We start from the raw sequence: 21,526 nt of genomic DNA on the forward strand, positions 1-21,526 counted from the left end.
ACTTCTTTTCATCTCTGCAATTTTTAACCGCAAGCAAAATGAGCACCAAAGGCTCAGTTCTCATCACTGGCTGCAGCGACGGCGGCGTCGGCTCTGGCCTCGCGCTCGTTTTCCAGGAAAGAGGATATCACGTTTTTGCGACAGCACGAAACCCAGAGAAAATGACAAATCTCAAGAACCTCCCTAATGTCACCTTGCTGGAGCTAGATGTCGTCGTGCCGAGCCAGATCCGTGCCGCTGTCGAGGCGGTCACGGCGATTACCGGTGGAGACCTGACGGTCCTGATCAACAATGCAGCGCAGTTTCACTATATGCCGTTACTAGATGATGACATCGAGGCTGCAAAGCAGACCTTTGACGCGAATGTCTGGGGCCCGCTCGCGGTGACGCAAGCATTTGCGCCGCTTTTGATCAAGGCTCGTGGCATGGTGGTTAACATAACCTCTATTGCTGGACACAACCCTGTGCCGTGGTTAGGTAAGGATATCTTTCTCACTTGAAAAGCCTCCCAACAACAGCCAAGTTAATAAACTGGATTCTAGGTGTATATGGCGCATCGAAACGTTCACAAGAACATATGGCTGACATTCTCCGTCTTGAGCTATCCCCATTTGATGTCAAGGTCTTGTCTGTCGTAACTGGCGCTGTTGCGACAGGTACCCAAAGTACCAAAGACTTTCGATTACCATCCGGCTCGCGGTATAAGGCCATCGAGCAGAGGATCGTTGAACGTGGACCTACTGATAGCCGATCCCGGATGCCGTTAATGACCTACACGAATCAGGTCGTATATCAGATTGAGGCGGGGGCAACGGGTAAAGTGTGGCTTGGGGACCACGCAGAAGATGCTAAACAGGCGTCTCTCCATCCAGAGACTGCTGCACAATGGGTATGAAGCGTCCTCTTCACAAGCGCTTCACGTGGGCTGTGCTAATCGTTGCATAGGAAGGGTTTCTCTTGAAGAGTATGGGGTTGGATCAGGTGTTGTAGCTTGGTGAATGTTTGGTTGATATCACTGGGGTATCGTTATTCCAACTTCGCTGTTCTCAAATATGGAGTTGTTGGGATGGGCACAGCGGGAACCCACCCCTTCGAAAGTCATCCATAGCCCTATGCTGCGACTTCGACAAAGCAGGCCGATACCGACTTTGCGCATCGCGTGAACAGAATCAGCACTATTGTCTCCGTTAGCCTGTATCTCCTAGGTGATCCAGGTTGTCTTAAGGGGTGTATAGATTTCAAGCAGAAATATGTCTCTGCCTGGCATGGAGTGTGGTCTTGTTTTGATGATGTTTATCATTATTGGTTTCTAATAGATTGTTTCTGGCCGACTGCTCCCTGACCTGTACCGAGTTCACAGTCATTTCCGTGTTTTCGTCGCGATCAAGTGATGGATCCTGTCAACAAGCTCTTTCGTCCCATACGGTTTCAGGATGACATCGTCCATCCCAGCATCCAACATTTCGGCTTGCTGCTCAGCTCGGACATTTGCCGTGACTCCGAGTATAGAGATATGCGACCCAGTCTCTTTTTCAAGGTCGCGGATCGCCTTGGTTGTCGTGTTGCCATCCATGATGGGCATTTCTTGGTCCATGAGTATACACTCAAACGTGTTGTGTTCCACGGCACGCAATGCCTCTTCACCGTTGGCTGCCTCTGTGATATGGAACCCCATAAAGCTCAACTTGCGCGAGATGATGCGTCGGTTGATGGTGTTGTCTTCGACCAACAGAACGTGTTTGCTCGTAGCACTTTCCTCGGCGACGTCTTGCGCTATTGCGGATGTATGTGCCGCTCTTTCGTCACTCGCGCAGCCTGGCTTTGACTCTCCGAAGTTATTCAAACTCGGTCGCACGGGTATCTCTGGGTTTTCGGTCGTTTGGTTCACCCCCGTCACTTCATTGCCCAGGGCTTGAATGTCAACGCATAAATCGTCGATTGCATTGCCAGTGTATTTGTTGCTGTCGTGATGACTGGGCTCAGGAGTTTTGCACACTTTGAAAAAGAAGCCAAAGGTACTTCCTTGCCCTTCCTTTGAACTCACGCCGATTTCTCCTCCATGAAGGTGAGAGAGCTTTCTGCTGACATTCAGCCCAAGGCCCGAGCCACCGTAGATGCTCTCCGTTTTCGGAGTCGCTTGATTGAAGCGTTCAAATAGCCGCTTCTGAGCTTGGTCGGTGATTCCAATACCTGTGTCCTTGACGGCGACCATGATATACGCCACATCGCCTTCACCCCAATCGGACGTGTTGGTTGCGTTCATTCGCAAAGCGCTCTCGCTCGAGTTGAAGAATACGACATTGGGCGGGTAGGAAGAAGGTCGCACAATCGACGCTCCCATCGAGACTCGGATTTTTCGCTCGTTCGTCGACTCGGCCGTGAACTTGATGGCGTTTCCAAGGAGATTGATGAGGATTTGGCTAATGCGATCGAAATCGGCCATGACCCAGTCGATCTCGCATTCCACGTAGGAGTAATCGAGCTTGTACTCGAACTGAATGTCCTGCTTCCGCAGCTCAGGTCGAAACATGGCCAGGGGACTTGTGATATGACGTTTGGGCTGGACTCTGCGCGGGGAAAGGGAGAGCATCGACGAGTCGAGTTTCGAGAACGTCAGGACGTCATTGACAATCTTCTTTTGGTGCGCGATGCAGAGGCCGATGGTTTCTGCAGCCTCGACGATCTCTGCCAGTGCGATCTTGTCCTTTTCCTTTCCACGGATCGCTTCGAGAATGTCCTCTGTACAATGCAAGATCGCCGACAGCGGATTGCGAATTTCATGACTGATCATATCAATAAAGCGCTCCTGTTGTTGCTTGCGGTCCTGCGCCTCTCGCGCGGCAGATCTTTGGGACAACTCGGCCTGCTTTTCTGCGGTGATATCGACCACGGTGCAAACGACGCCGCCATCCCCATCGCCTCCAAGATTGAAGCGCACTCTGTCTGCCTCCCCCAAAGGATCCAGCATCAGGACCAGCCAGCGGTAGCCGGGGTCGCGGGTGCGATACTCAATGCGCAGCGACTGCTTGAACGCCGTCGCCTCATTATACCTCTTCACCACATCCCGGTAGTCGTCATCATGAATCGACTGCGACCAGCACTCGAAGAATTTGGACCCGGAACATGTGACGAGCTCGCTGAAGCGACGGTTGACGGATATCAGGTCGTCGTTGTTGAGGATGGCAACGCCGATCGGCAGGATATCGGCCAGCTGTTGTGCAGAGGCATTTGCCTCGAAATTGAAACCCATAATACTCGATTTTCGGCGCATTTGTCGACTGTTGATGAACCCGATTCGAGGGAGGCGTTTCGTCGCTACCGGTCAAATGCACTCCGGGATAAATATGCAGGGTTTAAGCCGTGTCTATACAAAAATAACAGTATACACTATGCGACAAGGCTCAAAGGAAGGGAGAGGTATTGAAGGGGGATGTGATCGGAGTAAATCTACATTTGACAATTCTTCGGATCTGGCTACGTCATCACTGGACTGCGGCAGTCGATGGATGAATACTTCCTCGGGCGCTCATTTGTGCAGCTGTAAGCCCTGCAATGCGATGGGTCCTGATACCCCACTATGATGAAAGTCGCAGAGTCACTAATGGAACACAGTAGAAGATTTACTATTGCTGTGTCGATCATTCTGTCCCGCGACCATATTTCTCGTAAAGCATGGCTTTACCCGCGGTCCTAATGTTATAGATCGAGGTGCGGATGCCGATATTCACAAAAAGAAATGAAAAATGCAATTCATTCATATGCGAATGACCACTCTGAGGAATGTTAAATGACTCAAATTCTCAATAACCACCCATCTCATCTCATCTCAGAACTGTGTTCCCACATGAATCCCCCCATCCACCAACACATTCGTGCCACTCACGAACCCCGCCAAAGGACTCGCTAAGAAAACCGCCACATTGGAGATCTCCTCCGGTTGCCCGAGACGTTTGAGTGGAATTTTGAGGCGCTGTTCCTCCACCCACTCGGGCGCCGACTGCGAGTATTGCTCCCAGGGGCCACCTTCACACAGAACCGGGCCTGGAGAGATGGCATTGACGCGGATGCCCTTGGGTCCCAGATAATGAGACAATTCTTGCACATGTTGTAGCTGGGCTGCCTTCATGGGGCCGTACGCAGCAGGAGGGCTGCGGTAAAACTCGCGACCCATAAACGAGCTCTGGACAATGACAGAGGCCTGCGGGGATTGCTCCAGGTAGGGCTCGGCTGCTTTGACTAGCTCGACGAAGCCCATCACATCTACGGCGAAGCTATTCTGCCAATGCTCTGTTTCGCCTTCCATGTGCATGGGTGATGCTAAAGAGTTCAATGATCAGCGTGGACTCCTAAGCGGATACATATCCTTTTGTAAAAAGGAAAGAGGAAGGGCACATACCATTGGCGACGAGGACGTCGATTCGTCCCATGCGCTCCGCTGAGCTCTTCACCCAATTCACAATTGCCTCCTTGGATCCCACGTCCACAGCTGTCCCAACGGCACGAGCGGAATTATGCTCTGGTAGGGATTCATGGACCGCATTGAACTCGGTGTTTGTCACCTTGCGGGCGCAATAAGACACATGCGCGCCTTCCTGCAAAAACCGGCGGACCATAGCTTGGCCCATGCCACGGGTGCCGCCCGTGATGAGGACATGAGCGCCTTGAAGACCGGTTTCGAGGGGCATGATGCTAAAAGAGGCGTTGTCTGTTGATGTTGAGGTAGGAAGTTGAGAGCATGAAGTGGAAACTTGGGGGGATCGACTCGGCCTTTTATAACCCAGTGGGAATTGTTTGCGAAACTCACCTCAGCCTTGGAAGAGTATTATCGAGGAATCGGAGCTGCGGACTCGCGCTCAGAAACCAATCTCAATGCTCCAAGGAGTGTGCCGACAACCCCTCTTGGCAATGAGGTGCCTGAAAAAACAGATTCAAACCAAAGGAGACATCTTTGAGGCTCCAAGCCCGATCCGATTCAAGTATTTCCTAATCGGGAAGCCACCCCGAAACTCCTTTGGGACACATCCCGATTGGGAAATGCTCCACTGCCCTTTTGGCATCGCCTAGTTGGGAAGTCCTTCAACACACCTTTTGACGACCTCAGGGAGGACTTACTTTATAAATACCCACAAATCCCGTAAACATGACGATTTTTATTCTTGCATCTCCAAATTCCCTTGTGGTTGGCCTGGCGCAGTTGCTGGAACTTGCAAGTTCGACAACGCAATGGATCAGCATCAACAATCCAGCAACAGTGGTGCAAAGACACCAGCCGAACTGCTGTCAGACTCTTCGACTAGTCTAGCATTCGAGCCGATTGCAACGAGTGTCAAGCAGTTTCTGGCGTTGCGCAATGGCGACAATGACTCCCATCCCACCGGAGTTGTCATGAACAAGTTATCTGTACACGGAAGTGGCACAGGTGTAAGAAACAAGAACTCAGGTTCCTGCGACTCTGAATGTGTTGACCTAACAAATGTAACAGGCCTTGCCAGCGCCCACTGCTCTTTCGGCGGCTAAATCCGCCTTTGGTGTGCTGGGCCCTCTTCAAAATCGGATACAAAGGCCATCATCTCGCCCAATCCTTCGGGATTTCTCTGCGACTATCCAGCCAGGAGAGATGGTCCTGGTTATTGGAAAGCCGGGCAGTGGTTGTACCACATTTTTGAAAACCCTGGCCGGCATGTGGGAAGAATACAAGGATGTCCAGGGCGAATTAACCCTGGGAGGACAGCCAATGACCAATGTGATTTCCCAAAATCCTCAAGACATAGTGTTTTGTGGTGAGTTTATTCCGATTATTTGTTGTGTCGGGGATATAATTGACAGGACATAGGCGAATCCGATGACCATTTCCCGAACTTGACCGTCTTGAACACATTGCGCTTCGCGATCCGAGCACGATGTGGCCCAAAGCCCGCGGCCGAGGATGTCGATGAGATGGTTCGTCGTCTTGCTCAGCTGGTGGGTCTCGGCCATGTTCTCAACACCAAAGTGGGCGATGCCTATATCAGAGGCGTCAGTGGCGGAGAAAGACGCCGGGTCTCGTTGGCTGAGGCATTGGCGACGTGTGCGCGGTAAGTGTAGATCTTGATTCTCCACCTCGGAACATCTACTCATACCAGTCTAGACTTATCTGCTTGGACAACCCCACTAACGGGTTGGACTCCTCAACTGCTCTCGAGTTCATGGAGATGATGCGTGAATGGACCCTGCAGAGTCAGTGCGTAACTGCCATGAGCGTTTATCAAGGAAGTGATTCTATCATGCCCTTTTTCGACAAAGTTGTCGTGATCAACGCCGGCCGTCAGATCTTCTACGGAAGCATTGCCGACGCCAAAGCATACTTTCTGAGCTTGGGCTTTGAGTGTTCCTCTGCCACCACCACTGCAGACTTTTTGAACTCCATGTCGGCCGATCCCGAGGTCCGCCGGGCACATGAAGCCCACCAGGGCCCATTGCCTCGCACGCCCGCTGAGTTTCAAGTTGAATTTAGCCGCAGCGTTCACTTCGAGCAGCTTCAATCGGCTGTCGAAATGGCAAAGGCCCAGCCACCAGTGCCGCGCTCCTCGAAATCAGGCCAATACGCCTTGCCTCTCTATCAACAGATCGCATATTGTACTGCGCGACAGGCCCGCATCATCCGACACAATTACAGTTCCCTGGTGATTGAGGGTGTGTGTATTCTGGTCCAGAGTTTGGTACTGGGTACTTTGTTCCGAAACCAATCACAAAACACGGGGTCACTCTTCATATTTGCTTCTGCACTCTTTTACTCAGTCCTCGTCCCAGCCCTGCAGGCGATGGCGGAGTTCCGCAGCACATTCGATCAACGGCCACTTGTTCTCAAGCACAAGCGATACCGGCTCTACCGACCTATGGCCTATGGCTTCAGTCTCACAATGACAGACATTGTCTGGAAGATTTTCGTTATTTGCTGGAACATTCCGCTCTACTTCCTGACCGGCTTTCAACGAACCCCGGGAAATTTCTTTACATGGTTCGTTGTGGTATATGTTGAGCACTTGGCGCTGTCTATGTTCTTCCGCTCTGTTGCAGTCTTCTCGTCCAATATGCAGCGTGCAGTACTCCCTGTAGGCATCTTCTTCAACATGTATGTCCTGTATACAGGACTGTATGTGCCGACTCCCCAAATGCATGTGTGGCTGGGCTGGTTGCGATACCTGAATGTGAGTCTTCTCTCGCCTGATGCCCCAACATTTTGATATGACTAACACATACCTATATAGCCCCTGCATTACGCTTTTGAATCCGCCATGGTCAATGAGTTTGCCGGTCTGACCTACGAATGCAGTCCGTCCGATCTGGTGCCATCGGGACCTGGATACAACGACATTGCCCATCAGGTTTGCGCCGTGGTGGGCTCGCAGCCTGGACAAAAATTTGTTTCCGGGGTTGAATACATCAAGGCGCAATATGGCTTTTCCCATTCAAACCTTTGGCGCAACCTAGGGATTAACATCGCTTTCTTCTTGGCTTTTACTCTGATTGCAGCGTGAGTTTTGACTGTTCCTTCCCCTGTGCACATCGCAGCATGCTGACTCCTGTACACAGAATTGGGCTGGAGAGATTGAAGCAGCCGGCAGGTCGCTTGGCGACTGTGTTCTACCGCGGGATGAAATCGAAGAATACTCTTTCCGCCGGATCGAAGTCGTCTGATCAAGAGAAAGGGACTATGGACCTGGATGTGCCCCCACAGGACAGCCAATCAATGGCTCGAGAGCTTGAATTATCTCACAAAATTACTCTCGAGCAAGCCCCCCGCGGTCTGACCTGGAAAGCACTCAGCCTCGATGTCAAAACGAAAGATGGTGAAAAGCGCCTCCTCAACAGCCTCAATGGATCTGTGCGCAGTGGCCAGATGAAAGCACTGATGGGTGTTTCGGGTGCTGGAAAGACGACCTTGTTGAACTCGCTGGCTGGCCGATCAACTGGAACATTGACTGGAAACCTCAAGCTCAATGGAAGCTTGCTCCCCAAGTCTTTCAACCGCCACATGGGATACGTGCAGCAGCAGGATATTCACCTTCCCACGCAAAGTGTGCGAGAAGCACTGCAGATGACCTCCTGCCTTCGTCGGCCGCAGGATGTCTCAGCCCAAGAAAAAGATGCCTATGTCGAACAGGTGATCCGCTGGCTTGATATGGAATCCATTGCCGATGCCTTAATCGGAACCCCAGGAGCCGGCCTCAATCTGGAACAGCGCAAGAAGGTCAGCATTGGTGTCGAGATGGCAGCGAAGCCTGATATCTTGTTCTTGGATGAGCCGACTTCGGGTTTGGATGGTCAATCGGCATACGCGATCGTCCGTCTTCTGCGACGCCTTGCCGACTCTGGCCAGGCCATTGTCTGTACCATCCACCAGCCTGCGGCTGAATTGATCACCATATTCGACGAGCTTTATCTCCTGGCGCGTGGCGGACAGTTGGTTTATGATGGACCACTCGGCGTGGGGTGCCGGCAAGCGAGGTCATACTTTGCGCAACACGCTCGTCCCTGTGGCGAGGGCGAGAACCCGGCTGAATACTTCCTGGATGTTATTGGAGCTGGAACTCGCGGTGATATTCAAACTGACTGGGCTGGGATCTGGAAACACAGCGAGCAGGCCTCTGATTCCGAGCGGTCTGACAAGGAAACCGAATCATCTTCCAATAATGCCATGGCTCTGGATACCTCGTCTCAGTCGCTCTATGCAGCGCCCTTCCGCACCCAGATGCTCGTGCTGCTCAAGCGAACGTGGCTTTACTACTGGCGCGCTCCTGACTATGCCACGGCCAAGCTATGGATGAACATCGGGAACGCCCTGTTGAATGGTCTGACCTATCTGAGCTCGCCGCATACTCAGCGAGGGGCCTACAATCGCGTCTTTTCGGCCTTCATGTCGCTCATCGTTGGTCCGCCACAAGGTCTGCAGGTCCAACCGCGCTTCATCACTCTCCGAAACATCTTTGAGCACCGCGAACGCCAGAGCCTGACTTACCACTGGCTCGCGTTCATCTTCTCGGCTATTCTCGTTGAACTTCCATATGCCTTTCTGAGTTCACTGGTGTACTGGCTCTTGTGGTACTTTCCAACGGGTTACTCCATGGAGCCCAGCCGTGCAGGATACAGTTTCCTGATGTACGAGCTCTTTGCAGTATTCGCGACGAGTCTTGCACAGCTGTGCGCCTCGCTCATGCCCACGCTCGAAGCTGCACTCTCAGCAAATGGATTCTTCTTCATGTTCTGCAACACTTTTGCCGGAACCCTGTCCCCCGAGCCGGTGACTCCCGCCGGATGGCGCTGGTACTATCGTCTGTCCCCACTTTTCTACATGAGTGAAGGTGTGGTGTCGAACGCGCTCAAGGATCTTCCTCTTACCTGCGAGCCGTCTGAGGTGTCGGTCTTCCAGCCGCTGAATGGCACGTCATGCTACCAATATGCCTCATCTTTCCTGGAGGATGCTACGGGTTATCTGCTCAATCCGAATGCCACCTCCAGCTGTGACTATTGTCCATACAAGAATGGCCAATCTTATGTGAGTATTCCAGAGTCTTCCCCTGCCATGATATTGGTGAAGCAACCAGCTAACTCTTGCTTTTAGTACACTCAATATAACTATGACTTTGGCAACAGGGGCCGTGACGTTGGCGTGTTTATTGGATTCATTGCCTTTAACTTCACTGCGGTGCTGGTTATCACATACCTCACCCGTATCCGACGTTGAGGACGCAGTTTGCATTGCTGAGCAGTCTTCTTTGGTTTGGTTTGGTTTGGTTTTTTTTTTTTTTTTTGTTTTCAGAATTTTCTAGTTGTTGAAATTTTGGGATTTTGATAGAATGAACCACGGATGAAGTTAGATCAATTACGCCGATAGATATCAGAGCTTCGACCTGGCCAACTTGATAAATATAGCCTATGATCAGAACTAGAAACTATTTCGCTCAAATTTGAAGGATGTACGTGAAAATCTGGAATTTTCCAAGCTTGTTCATTCGCCTTGCACACCTTGTGTAATCAAAAGGGAGCCCTCAGGTTTCGAAACTTTTGCTTGGCCACTGTAGTTCATATGCCCAGCGGTTATTTCAATGGCTTAAAGAACACTGAAATCTCCATGCAAAGCAAACACAACTCGACAGAATGCGGCTCATTCCCCGAGCCCTGAAAGACCTTTGGCGCAGGGGGCCAACAGACGCGTCCCCTGTCTTTCCCCCGCGGTCGCCCGAAGAGCTCCTCGCTGACCCGAATGTCCGCCGCGAACGCCTCTTCCGACGTGTCCACCGAACCCCTAAAAGAAACCCTTGTGATTCCGCATGATAACGATGAGGTGCTTGGATCTTTCGACGATGAAAGGGCCAGTGCTCAGCTAGCGACCAAAAATATTTTGCATTGGCAGCCGCATATTCATTTTATCTGAGGCTGCCCATTTTGTTAGTTGGTCTTGCGCTTCCGACACGTCATGATGTGATGAAATGTTGCCCAGGTGCTCCTACATAGCTTCTGTTTCAATAAAAATCGATGGCGACGGCGCTTTTGTCTTCGCCTCCGGAGACACTTGGCGCAATAGCTGCGTTGACAACGAGGATTTCTTCCGGGCAGCCAAAGTTTTCTCCTGTAAATATCTTGCTCCAAAGGGTTTGTTTCAGAGCGCCAAATAGATCGTATCCTTCCCGTCGCATCTGTAGCCCGTGGATGGCCTCTTGGGCCCCATGGTGTTGGATCGCAGCGAGAACAAATGCCCCATGAATATGTCCACAGACAACCATCTTGGGGTTTACTCTTCGTATCTCGCGTCAGAGGTAGCCATCCCCTTTCACCCTGAATTTTCCAGTTGGGTCCTTTTCGCCGTCACAGTCGCCATAGAGAGCTGGAGGGCCATGAACCACCAGGATATCAGTATCATCGGGGACGCGTCCGGTCCACACGTCGCGGATTAAAGGATATTGAAACGCCCAAGAGCCAAACTCCGGCGTCAGTGGAGACCCGTAGATCTTGACTTTGCGCACTTGCTGCCCTTGAGGACTGGAGACAGGTAGTTCACAGGTGACTGCTTCATCTTGCAAATAATGGATCCCACTCCAATCCAGTTTCTTGCGTTCCACAGCACTGTCCCCTTCGCGAGTCAGGAACCTTGCATCACACGTTTCCCCCAATAACAATCTTATGGGTATGCGGCTGTGCCGACAGCCATTGGAGCTGCGCTTTCAACCCTTCAAAAGTGCCATGGGTCGTCAGGTCACCTGCATGGATCAGAATGTCGCCGGGTGGAAGCGACAGGGTTTGGTTGTGTGTGTTTGAGATGCATATGATGCGAATTGGGGGGAGTTCATCCTCGTCTTCCTGACAAGGGACTGGTGTTGTCGATAACTTCTGTGGCGGGGACTGCTGGGGTTCTCCAAATAGAACATCGGAAAGCGGTTGGACTACACGCTCCAGCCAAGTTGGTCGGGACAAATTATAGGGAAAGGGGAGCAAGTGATTGTTCATTTGCAACTTCCTCGACTTCTCTCTCTGATTAAACAAGATATCACTAGGAGCGATGGAAAGAATGCGCGGGCCCACGCATGAAGATGTTAAGGATCTACGGCCTGGGAGCTGAGGCAGAAAGATATCAGACCCACACTTCACGTGCTGATGTTTGAATCAATGTCCTCCTCATGGGCGGCCTTTACGTGCCATGATCATTCTCTTGATCTTCTTGTTTTTGGTTAAGCATGGCGCCTCCGCATCCACCGAGATGCAGGGCTGGCAATTGGACGGGAAGACCCACACGTGTGTTCCTCCACCCTCTTCGCCTGCACCTGAATCATTCTCCACTCGGATGTACCCGTTCGAGAGCTTTCCGATGCAAGACAAGGGGTCATGTCCTTGCGCGCCTAGTTCATGGCCCTCCTAGTCCCCGAATTCATCTTCGTGTACGCGTTTCAGCAATTTTTGGAAGCAAGAGATGCGAGAGCGAAATATAATGCGGTTCAGAAAGAACACCACCTTGGAGCATCAGTAGGGCCGAGAATTACATGATATACCGCAACAAAAAGATGCCCAGCTGATCCAGCCTACAGGCAGCCCAAACCCCCCTGAAATGGTCGTTCAAGCAAGCGTTTTGCAAACCAAGGACGAGTGGATCTACCCCGTGGGATCTGATGAGGAAATGGTCTCGTTTATTCAAACCGGCATGATCACGCCTTGGGATCTCCATGAACGGGACATCAACGATCGCGCCAAGGCAGATTGATTCGCAAAGCTTTTCACCTCTCTCCAAAGCACTTGGTTTCTCGGCAACGTCATAGCAAGATGGGTATATCACCTCTCGGTGACCCCATTAGAATTGGCCACGGTTGCGTATGTCTTCCTGGCTATATTCGCATATGGCTTCTGGTGGCGCAAGCCCAAAGACATAAGCACCCCTATCGCTGTCCTTCTACAGATGGACTGCCCTTCGGGCACCAGTCAAGGAGGAAAATATACTGTCAGTGCTTTGGGAGGCACTATGGTCCCCTTTCTTGTTCCAAAAAGCCCAACCCCATGAGGCAATCAGGGAAAGAAGAGGAAGAAACGTTAATCCCCAATGGATTTTTCTGGCAGTTACCATTTATGGTTTGTGCTGCATGATTTACTCTGGGATTCACCTTACCGCGTGGGTTCTATTCTTACTATATCCAAAAGGTTATATAGTGGCTTTGTCTGAACTATTGTCTTACCGGACGAATCTCACGCATTCCCTGTCCTCCCGAAACACTGGACAGATAGCCCGCCAGCACATGGCTGTCTCCTGTGACGGCTGGTCCGAGGATTTGCGAGTTGTCATCTTCAGCTTCCAAGGAGAGTGGTGTATCCTGGTCATTCTGAACTTGACTCCATTCTGGATGAGGTGGTTGTGCAGGTAAACGAGGCACTGATAAAGGAGTCGCAGGAGAGCGAGAAGCTTGCGGCGTTTGAGCTGAAAATATCCCATTATTTCTCAAGACTCTTTTTTGGGGTGTCTTCTTTGACTTTCCATTCGGGAATGAACACTCCGTGCTGTGGGCTCGGCACATCAGACAAGCTGGCGAGTGGGCCTCGACCTTGCATCGAGGTTTCTGCCGCCAGAAAGGTACACAGGCTGGCCTTGTGTGCGATAGGTATGGGCTTTCTTCACTCTGCATGCTCTGCATGTTGAGTTCACAATCTTTCCGCGGAATAGCCTCCGTTGCTGTTGATTTTCGGTGAGGAATAGTGGTTGCAGTTGCGCGGGGATTCTACCAGTTTCTGGTTGTCTGGTATGTAGCATAAGTAGCATCCGCTCCGCGCAAGAATATGCTTTGGGGGAATTAAACTCGAGCATACACCAAGGCCTTCAACGTGAAGTGGACAGTTGCTATCAAAGGCCAAGATCAGTTGGCTGCGGGAATCGCCGCGGAGTGGGGCATCGAACAAGGAGTTCCTGTATCCTCAGGCAACCTACTTCTTCTTCTAGTTGCAATTGTCTATAGACTTACTGCCACGCCATTCTGAGCGACCTTTTTGAGATTTGAAGCTGTTTGTGTGCGGAAAGGTAGGGATTACTAGTCGAAATCACCGGAAGTGTGTTCCTCACATGAGAGCCAGGAAGCATCAACAAAGATGAAGTTGGTACTCCCTTGGAAGCGGCTAGGAGTTATATCAAGCGTGTTAACGACATATTTTCTGGCTTCAGGATTTGGAGCCAAACTCTTTCATCTGCTGGCTTCTAGGTGTCTGCCTTATGACTTGGTCGCAACCGTTTCCCCAGTCACACAATTGCCCTTGCCACTTTCTACATTATTCTGCACGGCCCCTTCCTCTTCGTCCCGACTCTCGAGCTTTGTAGAAGCATTCTTGTCATGTTCAATAGGGACGTGGTTCTTGATAACCAGCAAAGTAGGGAAGACCGCGAGACCTGTCACCGCATCAGTCTCGCCACACGAATTTGACATTCGAGGTTTTCCTTGTTTCTCCTTGCCTCGATTCTAGGAAAGAGGAATGCACCAAGACAATCATGTTCACGTACCGAGCAAAATCGTATTTACAGCAAGAGGAACTCGCCCTCCATACCAATTGCGAGTGTTGAGACCAAATGAAACCGCTTGAGAGAAGCTTTCTTGGCCACGAAGAATACCGGATAATCGAGCTGTAATCTGTCAGTTATCTTGAATTTATACAACAATAAGAGATATAACATACACAGCTCCGAGATGTTGTCGGTCATGGTCGAAACGAGGTAGTACAGCCAGTTTTGCAGGGCCTGCCGAGAAAATTCTGTTGCAGGATGAGATTAGCATGACTGTCTCTCGGGTTCGGATATGAGAAGGCTACCCCAGAGCACAAGGACGAAAAAGCCCTCGACGAAGCCCTTGTCTGTCCAGTCGAAGGTCGGTGGGTTTGCTGTGTACTTTTCTTGGACAACCCATCCATACACCCAAGCTATGATATGCAAAACAATCACATAGCAAAAGCTAGAGTTGTTAGAATAATTCATTGAATAAAGGAGTCGCTGATCCTACCTGTAGGTAATCCGGTTCTTCGTTGAGACCCCTTTGTAGTCTAGGAATCGGCTGATGAGCCAGGAAGAAAATAGAGTTGCAAAGTAGCCTTTGTCGGGGTCAGTGAATCTGTTAGATGCAAGGATGGGTGTTGGCGTACTGAGGAAGCCTGTCAAAGCCCGCGCCCGAACACCAAAGTAGTACGTTTGGAAGTCTGCGTTGCGTAAGTCACCGAATCGATCACTTTAAAGCAGCTTTCAAATCATACTTGAGCTGTACTGGTTGAAGTATGCTGCCCAGAATACTGGTATTAGCAAAAGGATCTAAATAAGATTAGTTCAATGATCCATGCACACATGTGAGTGTTCAAATTATTACTTACCTCCTTCTTGCAAGATAGTCTCCAGAGCTCCAGCAGCTCGGCACGCCATGAACTCTGCAGAACAATCTTCACTTTGCTCCCATCGCTGCGTTGGACCTTGTCTGGCGGCGAGAGGAAGATCGCCAATGGAACAGCCACGCACTGCAAAGCAATAAAGATGAGATAGGTTTCTAAACTCGGATATTAGCCAGCCTTCAATCAAATGTTATTGGGAGTATGCCTGCGCAACATACTATACCCAACTTTGCCTCGATCTTTCGCTTCAGCCGAGCTATGTGTATGTTAGTTACTGGCCTCGATATCCTCTGGGGGAACTCACTGATTGAGTGCAAGAACAATAGCCCCTCCTACCAAGGGACCGCCTGTGCGGAACCAAAGCCAAATGCTACTATCGTCAGCAAAAGGTTATGTCATATCCAGCATGGATTAAAAGCAACTGACTTCATATAACGGCCTCGCTTGGCTGGCTCCGGGTAGCCTAATGCCACGGCACCTTCAGAGGCCCAGAAAAGACCGGCTCTGCATTCGTGAGAAATGACTGTCTCATTTGACGAAGGATTTGATCACTCACGACAACCCGCATGCTACTGCTCCAACGAGGACAAACCAAACATTACCCTAGATATCGCCGTCAATATCTACAGACAGATTGGTATGCGTAGAATAAGTTGCTCACGTAGCGATTGTTCGTATACAATGCAGCCCTATCGCATCACATCATCAGTTTGTCTCACCGGTATGCTAGGAAATATATATTTGCGTACGAGTAGATCGGGTAGCCAACGGCGCCCAACAGTAGGGTCCAGTTCAGGCCGATACGGTTTGCAATGGGTCCGCCGAAGAGACACAAGAAGCCCACTAGAATGAAATTAAGATCAGTATTCAACACTTTCATTGGATAACAGGGAAGGAAAAAAAATGTCACATACTAAGGCCAAATACCAATGCATTGGCTGCATTAATTAGAAACGGCGACTGCGCACCACCAGCGCCCAACGAATTCATTGCATTCCATAGACCGGGCGCCATAAAACCAACTCCTCCAATAACAAAAGCGTTGAAGAACGTCGTTCGATACCATAATCGCTTTTCATGATGCGCAGGCACGTTATTATAGGACGATGCTGAGATAGATCTTGTTTCGGCCATGGTAGTGTTCCTCGAGCTTGCTAGGTCAAACTGCTTCAAACAAGAGGAATTATATTTTTTTTCTCTAGCCGTAGATTGAGATATGAATTTATTTAAATTCTACTTAAACTCTCTTGGATCTTTTCTCTTCGGGTTCATTCAAGATAGCCTCATGAATGAGCAAGATGGCGTGCTCCAGCGCAGTAGAAAATCGAATGTCTCCTAAAAGATACCGTGTCTAGGCAAAGAAACTAAATGATATATCTCGCCAATTGTCTTGTCCTCGTGAATAATTGTGGGTATCAGCCGTCTGAGTAACCGCGATTTTTCGGGCTGGGCCGCTTTTCAGCACGCAGCCAGCTGGGCTGGTGTGCTTGGCGAATTCTCGGGCTGGCGAGACGCTATCCCCGATGGGTGAATAATCTGAGAGTGAAAATTATTTCGTCTATTCCAAGCGAGATGATTCAACCCATGTTGGAGCCGTAGTCGATCGTTATAGATATAAAATCTGATGTGCAGGTGAGAACTTTAGTCGCCCTAATGAGGGGTGGGCCAGGTGTCAACTGGAGGGTACTAGATAATGGTTTCCGAGAAGACGTAGTCAATATGCTTCGTCCTTAGCGACTCACTTGATTCCTTTCGGCCTTTTAGGGAAAGGTTTTGGTTGTGATCATAACCCAAGCAGCCCGAAACCAAAACAAGCACCTAGTCCAACCGTAAGCAAAGGTCACTGGATTTACACCGCTTCGGTGCAACTTTTTAATATCTTGAATATTTATAAAGGGTTGTTGTCAATCTCCACAGTGCTGGCTTGAAAGGTGCTCTCAGAAAAGGGCTAGAACTTGACTGTACAGGTAGTGTTATCTTATTTTACATGTCCTTTGGATTTCAATGCCAACATTTACATTGACTTGAAATTCAATAACTCTGGCCCCCTCATAACCACGACAGAAGTCGTTGAGCTCAAAAGACAGAACTAATCACTCCCCTGGCAAACCAAAAGGCTAGATATCTCGCAGATTTCTTTCATCCCTAATTGGTTCATCATCGTGAATGTTTGTTTGTTAGTACAGCCTGCAACATCCCCTTGAACATTGCCTCGTTTTCTGTTTTTGCCACTTCCCAGTTCTCTGGGGGAACCCATCTATCAGATGCACTGTCAAGAAAGCTCGACAAATCACGCTTTAGGTTCTGGGTCGCCTCAAAACATCTATATTCCTTCCGAGGCAGAGCCATCTCTTCTAGTGTCGGTAAGACAAATAGACACAAGCCGACAAATCCGAGCGCCCCCTAGTCTTTCGAGGTCTCCATAAGTTTACATCGAAAAGCAACAGCGCCATCTTTCTATGTTCTGTAGCAGTACCGAAAAGGTCGAAATATGCCTTTATCTATCAACCTAGGGAAAGCGAGCTTTAGGGTAAGAAATTAAGTACAGGCTTCGTAGGCTTTTATATATAGCTCGCTATTATCTAATTTTTGGACCGGTAGATGACTAACCGTACCTAGCGGGTGCATGCAGCTCGCCAGTGGATGTTACGGGAGGAAAGGCCGCCGTTTCTGGCCTCAAAAGCGGTCATTTTTGGCGTCAAGTTCACAGGTCCTCATATTCTATTTGTAAAATAAATATAGCCAAAAAGCTTAGCACATTCTATGAGATGCACAATATATGTCTCTAGCTCCCGCCAAGATATTCGGCTCCTGCCAATTCTATTCAAAAAGGATATAGATCTGCATTCCCTCGGGAAGTATGGATATCAGTCTAGGTATATGAGCGTAGAACAGATATGAATTCATCAGAAGCCTAGCAAAATTTTCGAAGAAAGTCCCTATCTTTCCCTCCACCGCAGACCCATTCCATCAGGAGCCAGCAATCTATTGCTTGTTAGCGGCAGGATCCCGTGGAGATGTTGGTGGATATAGACCCAGCAACCAACTATGCTGCTGTGGGTTGGTGATAATCGAAGAATCGAGTGACTACCTAAATACGATCGGGCGGGATGGACATACATTAATCATGCATAATCGAGGAGTCACTGCAACGCTCAACATTTAGATGTGTCTGCTTCGTTCGCAAGGTCAAGCTATTTCTGCTTTCACTGGTGTTTAGAATTTATCCTATCGAATATTCAATTTCAATATATGAATCGTTCACGGGCAAGCGGAAGTAAAACCCTGAAGTCGCCGATGGGAACAGACGAGCAGATACCCATGATGATTGGAATTGGCGATCCTGCAGCCCCACGGTGCAGCACAATGCATCTTTCGACCAAATTTTTTCGGCTGTTGACCAGGGTGGGTTTCCCGGGCAATTAGGGTTCTCTGCAGCCTCGAGTGCTCCCATACACCGCAGGCCCGAGGTGTGACCCGGTCGCACAGGAGATTCCCCGGGGAATACCAAGACTATTGACACGACTTTTCAACGGCATCTCGAAGCTGATGTCAGAAATTGAGTCATAAGTCTAATCTTAGAAATCCCCATTTTTGTTATTAGGTCAGAGGTTTTGCGGGGAACCGAGAAATAGCGGAGATGCTTCGATCTCACGTTGGGAAGCATACTATATACTATAGGGCGGGAGTAAAAAGATAAGACATACGTAAATCTCACAGGATAGTGACTCGGGCCACATCAGACACTGCAAATAGGCGCATACGTAAATCTCAGCGACTCAACGGATCAGGAACGCTTCTCACATAAGGCCGAGATCGGCGCTGAGTAGATCTACAACTTTTCGGGCCTTTTAAATAACAATGACTCGAGAATAAATGGCTTGCCAGTCTTGAGAATCAATTGTGCCCTTGTCTTGCTTTTCCTCCCTCTTAGTCTTCTGTCCAACTTGCTTTCCACGGATCTGTAGCTTGTGCACTTGGAGTTGTGCATCAGCCCCGGGCCTCGGGTATCCACATCCCTGCAATCCGCGGTGATCTGCGACGCGAGATCCGGCACTCGAATTCCTTTTCTTTTCCTTAACTCCCGCCCCCTCCCCTTCTCTTGGCGAACCCTCCCTTCTCGACAAGTACGCTGCGCGCAAGGCGACCGCATCCAATCATGGGAGTCCCAGGTTCGTTTTGTCTTATCGCACACGTACCAAAGCTGTCGCGTGTTGGCGACCAGGTTTGAGAGCAGTGCTAACAGCTCGGGGATCTCTCCGCGCAGAATTCACGCCGGGCGAAAATGGCGAGAGCCAAGTCGATGTTCGACAGAGCTCCGACCCCGAACTCCCTCCGCTCACGACGACTACCGAGCGCAAGTTGATGGCCAAAATCGACTGGCACATCTTGCCCTGTCTGTGTGTGCTGTATCTGCTGGCCTTTTTGGATCGGTAGGTTCCGCCCCGCACTATTTCAAGTGTCGAGCTCTGAATTTTGACGCCGGTTGTTGTTGTTGCGCAGAGTGAATATCAGCAATGCCGCCATCTTGGGACTCAAGGATGATTTGGACATCGCCACGGGCACAAAATACAACACCGCGTTGACGATCTTCTTCGTCCCGTATATCATTTTTGAGATCCCCTCGAATGTGCTGCTCAAGAAACTGAAGCCCCATGTCTGGTGTAAGTTTCTCGGCTTGTTGTATTCGATTGTGGTTAAAGCAGGTTGCTGACTGCCATGCAGTGTCTTTTTGTATGTTCATGTTCGGCGTGGTGATGATCTGCCAGGGTCTCGTATCGAACTGGGGTGGCCTTATGACCACGCGGTTTTTCCTGGGAGTGTTTGAGACGGGCATGTTCCCTGGGTGTAAGTCTTGCGGGCCACAAACCACTGTAAAGCAGGAGTCTGACGTGTAATGGCAGGTTTTTATCTGATGGGCATGTGGTACAAGCGGTCCGAGGCCCAGAAGCGCTTCAGCTTCTTCTTCAGCTCGACCACTCTGGCGGGCGCCTTCGGTGGTGTGTTGGCCAGTGGAATTGGAAAGATGCAGGGTATGCGCGGATATGGTGGCTGGCGCTGGGTGTTCATCCTCGAGGGTGTGCTTACCGCTGTTGTCGCGCTTGTCTGGTTCTTCGTCATCCCCGATTTCCCGGAGGATGTCAAATGGATGAACGAGGAAGAGCGCGAGTTTATCCGGGCGAAGCTGGCCAAGGATGTGGGCAAAGCGGCTCAGCATACTCGGCTGGGCCCGCGCGAAGTCCTGGGTGTTTTCAAAGACTGTGAGTGAAACTCGTGGTTCTTATCTGTGCGCCATACTGACTCTTCCTGTAGACAAGGTCCTCATTGCTGGCGTTGCGTATTTCGGGCTTATTGTGCCGGCTTATGGTGCGTAACCCGTCTTTTACTCTGACTAACAGCCATTGCTAACCTTTTTCTTCCGTGTAGGATACGCGTACTTTGCGCCCACAATCATCCAGAGCTATGGATATGACCGTATGGATTTCTCCAAGTCTTCCTCAGAAAACATTCATATCTTTACTCACCCCATTTCTTCACAGCCATCAAAACCCAACTCTACTCCATTCCACCCTGGGCGGCTGCTTGGGGTTTCTCAATGGTTATAGCGTTTTTCTCGGATCGGCTGCGACATCGGTTTGCCTTCACTTTGATCCCCATGGCTGTCGCCATCGCCGGATTCGCCATGCTCCTGAATATCCACGGCAAGGAAAACCGCAACCCACAATACGGCGCACTCTTCCTGCTCACGTCTGGCTGTTACAGCGCAATGCCAGTGATTGTGTGCTGGTTCGCCATGAACCTCGGTGGCCACCTCCGGCGTAGCGTGGGAACTGCATGGCAGGTCGGATTCGGTAACATCGGAGGCATCATTTCCACCTACTCTTTCTTGGAGAAAGACGCAAAGGTCTTTTATCGCCCGGGTTTCATCATCTGCTTGTCTTTTATTTGCCTGTCTGCGGTGGCTTGCATCGCCTACTTCTTCGCTGTGTGGTACGAGAACCGGAAGCGCGATCGAGCTGCGGTTGACCCTAACGCCATTTCCGAGGAAGAAGAGGAATACTTGGGTGACCTTGCACCTACTTACCGCTACCAATACTGAGTGGCCTTCCCGAGGTGGCCGGGGATCGGCACGAAACTGGCTTGTCGCACCCTCCTCCCTGCTTTGCCCTAGTCTATGGACAGAGGCGAGGACACTACGAGTTATGGATGGCTCGATATATACGGATGCTTTACCCGGCTATACTCATGAAAGCTTTTTCATGATCTACTAATATAACCATGGATTCGATTTGCACATAAATAACTTGACGTCATAATAAAAATGAAAACACCGCATTCCTTCCAGCACTGTGTTGTGGATAACTCATGACTGACTGTAATTTGCTTAGAGTTGTGTCCACAGCTCTCAACCCAGCAAGACATCATATCGCTCGGCTTGTAGCCCTACCGAGTTGCCTAAAGAGGTGTAGCTTGTGCTGCCCGAGACGACCTCGCCCCATAGTCACGTGTAGTGCCGTTAAGCGAGCGTGCTGAGTCAGCCCCACCATACTCAAATGCGTCTGCGGTCCTCTCGCTTTGTCTTTCCTTCACTCATCTCCCTCATCCTCGCAGAAGTGTGAGTAGCTCCCCCAATCTAGGATCTCGATAAATA

The 21,526-nt window shown here is 50.2% G+C and overlaps 8 protein-coding genes across 8 annotated transcripts; 4 read left to right on the top strand and 4 right to left on the bottom strand.

The window, feature by feature from the left end:
- Positions 1-38: 38 nt before the first annotated feature.
- Positions 39-895, top strand: NUU61_002321 (uncharacterized protein; the record flags this gene model as incomplete). Its single annotated transcript, XM_056652903.1, has 2 exons — positions 39-477; positions 543-895. 2 exons carry the CDS (start codon positions 39-41, stop codon positions 893-895), a joined length of 792 nt encoding a protein of 263 aa, XP_056513970.1.
- Positions 896-1,360: 465 nt separating this feature from the next.
- On the bottom strand, positions 1,361-3,271 carry NUU61_002322 (hybrid sensor histidine kinase/response regulator; the record flags this gene model as incomplete). The annotated part of the gene is made up of 1 exon (XM_056652904.1): positions 1,361-3,271. One exon carries the CDS (start codon positions 3,269-3,271, stop codon positions 1,361-1,363), a length of 1,911 nt encoding a protein of 636 aa, XP_056513971.1.
- A 555-nt stretch (positions 3,272-3,826) lies between these two features.
- Positions 3,827-4,685, bottom strand: NUU61_002323 (SDR family NAD(P)-dependent oxidoreductase; the record flags this gene model as incomplete). The annotated part of the gene is made up of 2 exons (XM_056652905.1): positions 3,827-4,317; positions 4,397-4,685. The coding sequence occupies 2 exons, from the start codon at positions 4,683-4,685 to the stop codon at positions 3,827-3,829; spliced, it is 780 nt and encodes a 259-aa protein (XP_056513972.1).
- A 538-nt stretch (positions 4,686-5,223) lies between these two features.
- On the top strand, positions 5,224-9,724 carry NUU61_002324 (uncharacterized protein; the record flags this gene model as incomplete). Its single annotated transcript, XM_056652906.1, has 7 exons — positions 5,224-5,421; positions 5,483-5,780; positions 5,834-6,074; positions 6,128-7,187; positions 7,248-7,513; positions 7,573-9,535; positions 9,602-9,724. 7 exons carry the CDS (start codon positions 5,224-5,226, stop codon positions 9,722-9,724), a joined length of 4,149 nt encoding a protein of 1,382 aa, XP_056513973.1.
- A 2,567-nt stretch (positions 9,725-12,291) lies between these two features.
- Positions 12,292-12,526, top strand: NUU61_002325 (uncharacterized protein; the record flags this gene model as incomplete). Its single annotated transcript, XM_056652907.1, has 2 exons — positions 12,292-12,295; positions 12,324-12,526. The coding sequence occupies 2 exons, from the start codon at positions 12,292-12,294 to the stop codon at positions 12,524-12,526; spliced, it is 207 nt and encodes a 68-aa protein (XP_056513974.1).
- Positions 12,527-13,718: 1,192 nt separating this feature from the next.
- Positions 13,719-16,008, bottom strand: NUU61_002326 (uncharacterized protein; the record flags this gene model as incomplete). Its single annotated transcript, XM_056652908.1, has 14 exons — positions 13,719-13,894; positions 14,006-14,125; positions 14,179-14,253; positions 14,311-14,450; positions 14,499-14,691; positions 14,746-14,800; positions 14,860-15,029; positions 15,093-15,130; positions 15,179-15,244; positions 15,301-15,378; positions 15,431-15,477; positions 15,536-15,563; positions 15,624-15,717; positions 15,789-16,008. The coding sequence occupies 14 exons, from the start codon at positions 16,006-16,008 to the stop codon at positions 13,719-13,721; spliced, it is 1,500 nt and encodes a 499-aa protein (XP_056513975.1).
- Positions 16,009-17,031: 1,023 nt separating this feature from the next.
- NUU61_002327 (Aminoglycoside phosphotransferase) lies at positions 17,032-17,327 on the bottom strand (the record flags this gene model as incomplete). Its single annotated transcript, XM_056652909.1, has 2 exons — positions 17,032-17,277; positions 17,307-17,327. The coding sequence occupies 2 exons, from the start codon at positions 17,325-17,327 to the stop codon at positions 17,032-17,034; spliced, it is 267 nt and encodes an 88-aa protein (XP_056513976.1).
- Positions 17,328-19,033: 1,706 nt separating this feature from the next.
- On the top strand, positions 19,034-20,974 carry NUU61_002328 (putative MFS transporter; the record flags this gene model as incomplete). The annotated part of the gene is made up of 8 exons (XM_056652910.1): positions 19,034-19,046; positions 19,142-19,307; positions 19,378-19,538; positions 19,600-19,722; positions 19,779-20,135; positions 20,188-20,241; positions 20,302-20,349; positions 20,415-20,974. 8 exons carry the CDS (start codon positions 19,034-19,036, stop codon positions 20,972-20,974), a joined length of 1,482 nt encoding a protein of 493 aa, XP_056513977.1.
- Between the last annotated feature and the right edge of the window lie 552 nt (positions 20,975-21,526).

This window comes from Penicillium alfredii (assembly GCF_028826965.1).
Source record: "Penicillium alfredii strain IBT 34128 chromosome Unknown utg000004l_segment0_segment0, whole genome shotgun sequence".
Taxonomy (NCBI): Eukaryota; Fungi; Ascomycota; class Eurotiomycetes; order Eurotiales; family Aspergillaceae; genus Penicillium; species Penicillium alfredii.